Source organism: Equus asinus, chromosome 26 (assembly GCF_041296235.1).
Source record: "Equus asinus isolate D_3611 breed Donkey chromosome 26, EquAss-T2T_v2, whole genome shotgun sequence".
Lineage (NCBI taxonomy): Eukaryota > Metazoa > Chordata > Mammalia > Perissodactyla > Equidae > Equus > Equus asinus.
The window spans coordinates 21,267,386-21,277,627 of record NC_091815.1 but is presented as its reverse complement, the minus strand read 5'-3'; the positions used below and the strand labels follow the sequence as shown (position 1 = coordinate 21,277,627).

Sequence of the window (10,242 nt, the reverse complement as noted above, 5' to 3'; positions counted from 1 at the left end):
CTGCCTGGTTAATCTGTCACTGGTCTGGCCGGGCAAGGGGCACTTGGTAGACCTGCTGCCCCCAAGCCCCTTTACCCAGTGTGGAAGTGGCCAGGCATCCTGATGCTCTGGACGTGCCGAGTGCTCTGTCCCCAAGCCGGCCCCTCCGCTGGGGGCTGGCAGCCCCTCAGCTTTGACGGGGGGGCCTTCCACCTCAAGCGCACAGGAGAGCTCACACGGGCTTTGCTGGTGCTACGGCTGTGTGCCTGGCCCCCTCTGGTCACCCATGGGCTGGCGGTGAGCAGTGACCCTGGGGACTGTCCTAGGGGCTCCCCAGGGCCCAGCTCTGAGCCCTCGCTCCCTGTCACCCCAGCTCCAGGCCTGGTCTCATCGCCTCCTGGGCTCCCGGCTCTCGGGCGCACTTCTCCGAGCATCCATCTACGGGCAGTTTGTGGCTGGTGAGACGACAGAGGAGGTGAGGGGCTGTGTCCAACAGCTCCAGACCCTCTGCCTCCGGCCCCTGCTGGCAGTACCCACTGAGGAGGAGCCGGACTCGGCTGTCAAGACTGGGTGAGTAGGGGACCAGGGCCTGGGGAGGGGGTAGGACGGCAGGAGGGGGTTAGTGGACTCAGGGACCTGACGCCTGCTGGCTGGGCAGTGAGGCCTGGTACGAAGGCAACCTCAGCGCCATGCTACGGTGCGTGGACCTGTCACGAGGGCTCCTGGAGGCCCCAGGCCCGACTGGGAACATCCTCATGCAGCTGAAGATGACGGCGCTGACCAGCACTCGGCTCTGTGTAAGGGACGGTCAGGACGGTGGGGGAGGAGGGTGAGGTGCCCATCGAGTCCCCCTCACTACCCCACCCATCACCCCATTCCAGAAGGAGCTAACCTCATGGGTCAGAAGGCTGGGGGCTTCCTGGGAGCTGAGCCCCGAGAGGCTGGCAGAAGCCATGGACTCTGGGCGGGTAAGGACCTCAGGCTAGGGGACACTGGATGGTTGGTGGGGAACCTTGGGGGCAGAGTCCCCTGGACCTGGAAGCAGCAGGCACCTGCAAGCAGGATGTTCTAATGACCACTGCTTCGCAGGCTGGAGACAATCAGAAGAAGCGTGGCTTGAGCCCGGGGGCACAGTCAGAATGGATGGGATACGGGCCATTGTGGGTTCCAGGGGAGGCCCCTGGGGCTGGGAGCTTTTAGCAAACAGAAGAAAGCCTATCGATCTTTTAGCAATCACTCAGATATGCTAGCGTGTATTGACTGGAAGTCATCATTAGACCAGTAGGGTTTTGGTTCATTCATTCATTCATTTCATTTTTTTTTTTTTTTATTTCCGTATTCTATTTCTACCCTCCCTGCCACTGGAACCCCTCCACCCTGTATACCATGGATCTCTTCATTATTGTGATCTTGTTTTGCCAAGTGTATACTGTTTGGGAGCATATTTTTTCCAACAGTTTATGAAAATGTTCAAACATATAGAAAAGTTTAAGGACTTTTACAGGGAATGCCCATATACCTGCCATCGTGCACATTTAACTACATGTGCTTTAAATCGTACCTGTCTCTCCCCATCCCTCTCTCCGCCCATCAATCCACACTTCCTCACAGATGCTTCAAGACGCGCATCACTAACTAGAGCTGGACAGTCACTTACAGGACTTGATTTCTTCTCCGGTAAAATTTATATACAAGGAAATGCACACATTGTAAATGCACCTTTCAATGAGCTTTGACAATACACACACCTGAGCAATTCAAATTCCTGTCAAGTGAAAGCACGTTCCCATCCCTGCAGAAGCTCCCTCGGGCCCTCCTCCATCAGCCTGGGGTGTGTGTAAAGACGCACACAAATGCTGCTGTGTTCTCTCTCCCATTCTGTTTCACACTTTTCCCACCGAGCGCTCTGACTTTAAGATCCATCCAAGCCTCTTTGCATACATAGAATTTATTGCTTCTCATTGCTGCTTCTAGCCGTGAGGTTCACCTCTCCTGGGACGGACTCCTGGGATGGACACCCGGGTGGCCTCGGAGTTCCCCCACCCCAAACAATGCTGCAGGGGACATGCTGATGTTTCTTTTTTAAATTTTTACTTTTTATTTATTTTTTTGCTGAGGAAGATTTGCCCTGAGCTAACATCTGTGCCAATCTTCTTCTATTTTGCATGTGGCCCGCCACCACAGCATGGCCACCGATGAGTGGTGTACGCCTGTGCCTGGGAACTGAACCCAGGCTGCCAAAGTGGAGCACGCTGAACTTAACCACTATGCCACCAGGGCTGGCCCTTAATTTGTAATTTTGAAAATGTGTCCCAGAACACATAGAGGCAGGATTTGTGGTTTCAGAGGATCAGCTTTGGAGGATAATGTGTTTTATCTCTTTATGAGATGTAGTGCACTCACGTGGGGACAGTGATAGTAACTTCTCCCCAGGGAGGTTTTAAGGATGAAAGCCCCCGCCAGGCTGGCACCTGAGCAGGGGGAGCCTTCCTCCTCCTCTGTCATTTGCTTCCTTGGCTTCCTCAGGACATCCCACCTGGTTTTCCTTTTCCATCCTGCTGGCTCATTCTCAGTCTGTCTTAGGTTTTTCTCTGCTCATCTCTTAAATAAGAGGTTTCCCAGGGCTGGGTCCCGGCTCCCTCCTGCCTCACTCTTTCTTCCCTCGAAGGGGCCTCCCCACCTACCCCCACAGCCTCAGTTTCCCACCCAGCACTAATGATGCCCCTGTTTCTGTCTCCAGCTCCAGCCTTTCCCATGAACCTCCTGGACATGCCCCAGACCCTCACACCTACCAGGCCCTATACTGGTCTCTGTGTCTCCCCACACCTGCCCCTCCTTCCTGTCCCCATCTCAGAGGCAGCCCTACCTCCCCCGATCTCGGATCCGAGTCCCCGCCCATCCTTGGTCTCCACATCCACTGGTTCCACAGCACAATTCATGACTTCCTGTGCCCTGCCATCTCCCCAGCCCCTGGTGCCCAGACGGGATACGATAAATATATGTTAATGAAGGAAGGAAGGAAGCAAGCAAGCAAGCGATTTTTAAACAATAAATTAATAGCGGAGAACTTACTGATTGCTTACAATGTGCGACTGGGTCTTAAGTGCTTCGTATGTGTTTGGGGAAACATTCACCCACTGCCCGTGAGTGGGTGTTGAGGGTGATGGTTAAGAATTCTAAGAAAGAACTGAAAAGAAAGGCTAGAGGTCTGTTTAGATAATAGTAAGCAAGAATGGAGAGTGTCTTTGATGGGGTTATTAGTAGACAGGACGTGGCTGAGGATGTCTCAATAGAAACCTCCAGAATTGAAAAGCATATAGAAAAAAGACTGAAAAAAACCCAAACAGAATATCTAAGATCTGTGGGCCAACTACAAAATGTGTAACATATGTGTAATGGGAATACCAGAAGGAGAAGAAAGAGAGAAAGGAACAGAAGAAATATTTGAAAAAAATAATGACTGAGAATTTCCCCCAAATTAATGTCAGACACCAAACCACAGATCCAGGAAGCTCAGAGAACCCTACGCAGGACAAATGTCAAAAAAACTATACGTAGGCGTATAATTCAAACTACAGAAAATCAAAGAAAAAATTTTGAAAGAAGCCAGAGTGATAAAAAACACCTTCCCTATGAGAGAAGCAAAGGTAAGAATTACATCGACTGCCCAGAAACTACGCGAGCAAGGAGAGCGTGGAGGGAAATATTTAGTATTGAGAGAAAAACCACCAACCTATAATTCTTTACTCTGCAAAATTATCCTTCAAGTGGGTGGCCCCATGGCGTAGTGGGTAAGTTTGGTGCACTCCACTTCAGTGGCCCAGGTTCAGTTCCCGGGCTCAGACCTACACCACTCATTGGTGGCCATGCTGTGGTGGCAATCCACGTAGAATACAGAGGAAGATTGGCACAGATGATAGCTCAGGGCAAATCTTCCTCAGGAAAAAAAAAATTATCCTTTAAAAGTGAAGGAGAAATAAAGACCTTCTCAGACAAACAAAATTGTTACCAGTAGACTTGCTTTTGCAAGAAATATGATAAATGCATAATAAAATTTACAATGTTAACCGCTAAAAAAACACAAACCAAAAAGTCCAACTGCATGAGGTAGATGCTACTGTCATCTCCATTTCACAGAGGAGAAAAACTGGGGCCCAGAGAGGTGTGACTTGCTCAAGGCCACACAGTAAGTGGTGGAGCCAGGATTCAAACTCAGGTTCTGGGTCTCTTAACCAGGGTATTATAGCTCAATAAATAGCATCTATGTGATACATAGCTGGCTGCTTTTCAGATTTCTAACAATTTCTAAACTTTTTTCCCTTCCTGGGGGTGGGGGAGAGGAGACTCCGGCCCTGGAAGGGTCCAGTAGCCCTGACTGCTCTGCCTCCCCTGCTGTCCCCCCAGGGCCTCCAGATCTCTTGCTTGAATGCCGAGCAAAACCAGCATCTCCAGGCTTCTCTGAGCCGCCTGCACCGGGTGGCACAGGTAACACCTTCTGCAGTGGTCTGGCTGTGCTGCCCCTGCTGGGCGCCTGGGGCCCGGACCACAGCCTCTCTCTCCCCCAGCATGCCCGGGCCCAGCGCGTGTGGCTCCTGGTGGATGCTGAGTACACCTCGCTGAACCCTGCCCTGTCTCTGCTGGTGGCCGCCCTGGCCGAGCGCTGGAACCGCCCCGGGGAAGGCGGGCCCTGGGTGTGGAACACCTACCAGGCTTATCTGAAGGTGCGTGGTGCTTCGGGGGGCTGTGGGCTGGGGTCCCAGCGCCCGCCCAAATCTGCCTGTGTGCCCCACCAGGACACACACGAGCGGCTGAGGCGGGATGCTGAGGCTGCAGACAGGGCTGGCCTGGCCTTTGGAGTGAAGTTGGTCCGAGGGGCGTATCTGGACAAGGAGAGAGAGGTGGCCCGGCTCCAGGGGACCCAAGATCCCACTCAGCCTGACTACGAGGCTACCAATCAGAGGTAGGACTGGGCCAGGCCGGCCTCTGAGACAAATAACATCTCACTTTTAGTTAGAACTCAGCACCCATGATGCTGAGCGTCCCCGTGGGTCCACATGTTACTCCCTCTCCTTGGTCCAGGACACAGTCAGTTCCCACCTGAACAGCAGCTTGCTCCTTGGGCTCCCTGCTCCCTCCTTAGTCCTCCCCTGCCCAGTCTGTTCCCCACATGCACCCCTCCTGTTCGTTCATAGCTGAGTCAAATCATGTCCCTCTTCAGTTCAAAATCCTTCCGCGGCTCCCAGCGCACCCTCAATAAACCCCAAATCCTTACAGTGGCCCACGAGGCCCACGGATCTGCTCCTGGTCACCTCTCTAACTCCTCCTCTTCCCACCCTCCCCCTTGCTCACTGACTCCAGCCCCTCTGGCCTCCTTGATGGTCCCCAGGGCCTTTGCACTTCTTGTTCCCACTGCCTGGAACTTTCTCCCTCCAGACAGCTGCATGCTCAGTCCCTCACCTCCTTGGGTCTTTACTTATTGGTCCCCCCTCAGGGGACCTGCCCTGCCCTCTGTGTCAAAAACTAGAACACCCACACTCACCCTCTTCCTGGATAGACTTTTCTCTTTAGCACACATCAGCAGCTGAGGTTCTGTGTAGTCTCGTGTTCAATTGCTCATTGTCTGTCTCCCCAGCGTGGGCCCGGGGTGGGGGCGGGGGCAGGGGCAGGGGGTTCCAGTTTGTTCACTGCTGAACCCCCAGGGCTTAAATTGTGCTGCTGCACGGCAGGGGCTCAGTACAGACCTGTTGAATGAATAAATAAACTATCCTAAGCAGTAGGTACTATTATTATCAACCCTACTTCAGAGAGGAAGAAACTGAGGCACAGAGAGATGGAACACTTACCCAAGGTCACACAGCTAGTAAGTGGCAGGGCCAAGATTTGAGCCCAGGCAGACAGGCTGTAGAGTCTGCATTCTTACCCATCTCAGATCACCCTGTGCAGGTGGCAAGATGTGGGTGAGCGCCCCAGACCCCCAGCCTACGGCCCCGGAAAGAAGGAATTTATTCATTCACCACACACTCGCCGACCGCCTGATTTAGATCAGGAAATGTGCCAGACCCTGGTCGCAGTAGCAACCAAGGTGGCCCCCAAGCCCTGTCCACTTCACAGTGGGTGGAGCAGAGGTCTGTGGGGCTGTGGGACTCGCCCAAACTTACAGGGCAAGGGGCCCAGCCATGGTCGGAGCCCAGGTCTGCACCCAAGGCCCAGGAGGGCTCCTGGGCACATTTGTGTCCCAGAGGCTTAACAACTGGCACCCTTATTACGTTTTTTACTGAGATATAATTCACATACCATAAAAATTCACCATTTAAAAGTGTACCGTTCAGTGACTTTTAGTATATCCACAAGGCTGTGCAGCCATCACCATGTCTAACTCCAGAACACTTTCACCACCTCAAAAAGAAACCCACGTCCATCAGCAGTCACTCCCCATTCCTTTGTCCCCTCAGCCCTGGCAACCACTCATCTACCTCTGTCTCTGTGGATTTGCCTGTTCTGGACATTTCCTATCAATGGAATGAGACAACATGTGGCCTTTGCGTCTGGCTTCTTTCACTCAGCATGATGTTTTCAAGGCTCATCTATCTATCAGCACCTCCATCCTTTTCATGGCTAAATAATATTCCATCGCATGGGAAATACCATACTTTGTTTATCTGTTCATCAGTGGATGGACATTTGGATTGTTTCTACTTTTTGGCTATTGTGAATAATGCTGCTGTGAACATTCATGGACACATTTTTTCTGTAAACATATATTTTCAATTTTCTTGAAAGTTCGGTTCTCTAGGAGTGGAATTGTTGGGTCATATGGTGATTCCACATTTAACTTTTGGAGGAAATGCCAGCTAGTTTTCCAAAGTGGCTGTGCCACTTTCCATTGCCACCAGCACGACGTGAGGGTTCCAGTTTCTCCACATCCTCTTCAGCACAGTACTATCAATATCTTAATATAAATTTTGAATAAATAATAAATCCACAATAAAAAATCTAAATAACATGAAAATGAACACATGACATCTCTCTCTTCCACCCCCATCCCCATTTAATCATGGAGTCTCTGTGCCCCGCAAGGTAACCAATTTTGTTTCTTTCTTAGATGCATTTCCTGAGTCCCTGAATGTGTATTCAGGCAAACACAATGATTTTTGAGTGTGTTTGTGCAGAAGGCATCAGGCCCACACACTGCTCCTTGCTCTTCCACTCAGCTGCTGATCTTTCAAGCAGAATAGTCCAGCGATAACAGGTCCAGGCCCTGAAGCATCAGACAGCCTAGGTGCAAATCCCAGCTCAGCCACCTGTAGCTGTGTGACCCAGGGATAAGAGACTTAACCTCTCTGAGCCTCAGTCTCCCCTCTGCAAAACGGGATGACCAGAACACCTACCTCACAGAGTTGGTTGGAGAATCAGCTGAGTGAACGTATGTGTCTGGCAGGACCCCAAAGGAAAAGACACCAGGGGGGTTAACTGAAGGAAACTTCATGACAGGACTATCTGTGGTGTGTGGGCAAGGTCAGGGGAACCCACAAGGAATGTTGAGGCACCCAGAAGCCACAGGAATGGGAAGCTGTGAGGACCCCTGGGCTATAGCTGAGGAGGTGTGGCCAGACTCGGGACAGTCAGAGTTGGCCAGGGAGGGGCCTAAGGGCGACATACCCAAGCTTTCTCTCCTCTGGACCTCTCTTCTCCTGCTCATGACTCCGTGGGTGATGCGGGAGGTAAAAGCAGCTTGCTGAGGGCAGAGAAGGGCAGAGAACAGACCTGGAGGGCAGTGCAGCAGCACCAGGGTCGCACGTGAAGTCCACGGGGGGCCCCTGCCCACGGCAACTCGGGAAGCGTTTGCCAGGCTCTTTCCCTTTCCACGTGGGTGCCACAGCGTCGTCGTTCTGTTTACCGCCGTGTGGTACTCCACCATCCTCTGTGTGCCATTGTTCACCTCCCCTCTTGCAGACACTTGGTTATTGCTAATCACGTCTTGTAGACAACGCGGCAGTGAGCGCCCTTGGGTAAACGTCATCTTGTGTGTGCGATGTGGCCCTTTGCTGTGAGACTGCCGTTGTCCCAAAGGCTTTGTGTACACCCTCATCTCACTGCATCCTCACAACAGGGCTGTTAGGTGCACTCGAGTTAGCAGAGGAGAGTAAGGAGGCTCAGAGAAGGTGCAGGTGGAACGGAGGTACCTTCTGACTCCGGAGTCCTTGCCCTTAGGCACCGCACCTCCTGAGGACAGGAACCCCCAGTCCCTGGGGCCTGACCCACACTTACCAGGTGCCATAAGCTGAACGGAGCATCTCCCTGCAGTTACAGCCGCTGTCTGGAGCTGATGCTGGCCCATGTGTCCCACCGTGGCCCCATGTGTCACCTCATGGTGGCTTCCCACAATGAGGAATCTGTTCAACAGGCAACCAAGCGGTATGAGGTGGGGGGATGGGAAAGAGGTGCCCACAAGAACGCCCCTCCCTTCCTCTCCCTTGCTCACAGTCCACGGGCAGAGGGCAGTGGACTCAGAACAAGGAGAGGGGCGGTGCGGGGCGGGGGGTGGGTGGTGGGATGGCCAGCAGTTCAGAGGGCTTCTGGGGAGGATATTCAAAACGTTTAACCCTTGCTATGCTGTAGGTCCGAGTGGCCCCAGCTGCACTAGGTACCGCCTCTCATTTGCTGGGGCCCGAGGAGGTCGAGGGTTCCTGGGAAGGAGCTGGGACTCACTGTGAGCTGTCAGGGGGCTCAGTGGTCACTTATCACTGAGTCTGGAAGTACTTCAATATTCGAGTAACTGGAACAGTCACATGGGTGCGCAGCGGCTGAAGTTCAGCTCTGGCTCCACCCACTGTGTGGATTGATCACGTGGCGTTTTCTGTAGCATGTGGGAGCTGGGCATTCCTCTGGATGGGCCTGTCTGTTTTGGACAACTTCTGGGGATGTGTGACCACGTCTCCCTGGCACTGGGTATGTGAATGGCCCATTCCCCAACCCCACCCTACGCCCTACCAGCCCCCAGGCCTCATTCTTCCCAGCCAGACCCCTTCTCCCATCCCCAGCAATTCCGGGCCAGGCTCCCATCCAGACCCTGCAGCTGCCCAGCTGCCAGACCCTTCCAGATAGGTCTGTTGTTCCCGTAGCTGAAGGCCTGAAGCCTGTGTCTGCATCTGCTGTCAGCGACTTATGCTAGTCCTTGGTCACGGCGTCTTGGTTTCTGGGCCTTTGTTGTCCTCACCCTGTTGCTCCCCAGAGCCTCTGTGTTTTCTTCCGCCAGGCACTAAGGGGTACAAAACCCCTGTACCCTAAATTCACAGTTGAGGCTTCTTGAGACATCCCAGGGATGCAAATTTGGGCTGGGAATATGTGAGGGGACTAATACATGGCCACGAGCTCTCAGAGATGGTCTCTGTTCTCTCCCCAGCTCTGCCTACAGTCAAGGCCAGCCCGGGGTGGGGGGTGGGGAGACAGGGGACCGTTACTTCTTGTTAACTCTGACGGTGCAGATTTTGGGGTTTCAGCTTAACTCCTTAACTCCAGAAGGTCTCCTTTAGTACTCTCACCCCACTCAGGCTTTGGGGCTCCATTTCTTTACCCCCTCAACTCTGAAGTCATCAAATAACGGCTCAATTTTGCCCTCAGGGCAGGAGTGCTTCCGGTGCGTCCTTTCCTTCTCGGAGATCTCACTTTCTCTTAATTCTTGGATTAGTAAATTATTCTCTTGGCAGCATTTTAACAACATTGAGAAGTTTTTTAAAATGTTTACCTCAAGTTTTTTTCGGTGGGGAATTTTGTCCAACTCGCCCAGTCTGCCACGTTCTCAGAAATGGAAGTCTCTGTTCCATATGGGGTCTGGGGAAGCCTCTCCCCAAACATGAGCCCACATCCTGCCAACACTCCCCCCCAGGGCAAGCCGGCTACGCTGTGTATAAGTCCATCCCCTACGGCTCCCTGGAGGAGGTGATCCCCTACCTGATCCGGAGGGCCCAGGAGAACCGGAGTGTGCTGCGGGGCGCCCGCAGGGAACAGGAGCTGCTCAGCCAAGAACTTCGGCGGAGGCTGCTGGGGCGGGGCCTAGGCGGACCCCGTTAGCACCCGCAGGGGTCATGTGGTCAATAAAGGTCATGAGCTGCTGCCCTGCACTGAAGTCCCTCCTTAGGGCAGGGGGAATCCCAACCTCAGCCAGCCCCAGCTAGGGGGCTCTGCGGCTCAGGAGAGACCCTTAGATGACCCGAGAGCACAGCAAGGGCATGGATCAGAGAGTAACGAGGCCGCCCCACAACC

At 53.2% G+C, this 10,242-nt stretch overlaps 1 protein-coding gene across 3 annotated transcripts; it reads left to right on the top strand.

Moving 5' to 3' along the window:
- Positions 1–10,122, top strand: PRODH2 (proline dehydrogenase 2). Of its 3 annotated transcripts, XM_014838281.3 has the most exons (10): positions 5–276; positions 353–549; positions 638–776; positions 861–947; positions 4,384–4,464; positions 4,545–4,700; positions 4,773–4,939; positions 8,284–8,394; positions 8,843–8,928; positions 9,866–10,122. In XM_014838281.3, the coding sequence occupies exons 1-10, from the start codon at positions 103–105 to the stop codon at positions 10,048–10,050; spliced, it is 1,383 nt and encodes a 460-aa protein (XP_014693767.3). In that variant the 5' UTR covers positions 5–102; the 3' UTR covers positions 10,051–10,122. The 3 variants fall into 3 exon arrangements, with proteins under 3 accessions (XP_070354329.1, XP_014693767.3, XP_044615371.2); XM_044759436.2 differs by lacking the exon at positions 8,843–8,928 and having other exon boundaries at positions 9,866–10,099; XM_070498228.1 differs by lacking the exons at positions 8,284–8,394; positions 8,843–8,928; positions 9,866–10,122 and adding an exon at positions 6,432–6,992 and having other exon boundaries at positions 1–276.
- Positions 10,123–10,242: the final 120 nt, after the last annotated feature.

What these genes read in the sequence shown, in the direction of transcription:
- PRODH2 (XM_014838281.3), top strand. Translation starts at nt 103, where the DNA reads ATGCTCTGGACGTGCCGAGTGCTCTGTCCCCAAGCCGGCCCCTCCGCT. An exon ending in GCCTGCACCGGGTGGCACAG is followed by an intron (nt 4,465 to 4,544) that starts GTAACACCTTCT and finishes TCTCTCCCCCAG; the next exon opens with CATGCCCGGGCCCAGCGCGT. An exon ending in CCTACCAGGCTTATCTGAAG is followed by an intron (nt 4,701 to 4,772) that starts GTGCGTGGTGCT and finishes GTGCCCCACCAG; the next exon opens with GACACACACGAGCGGCTGAG.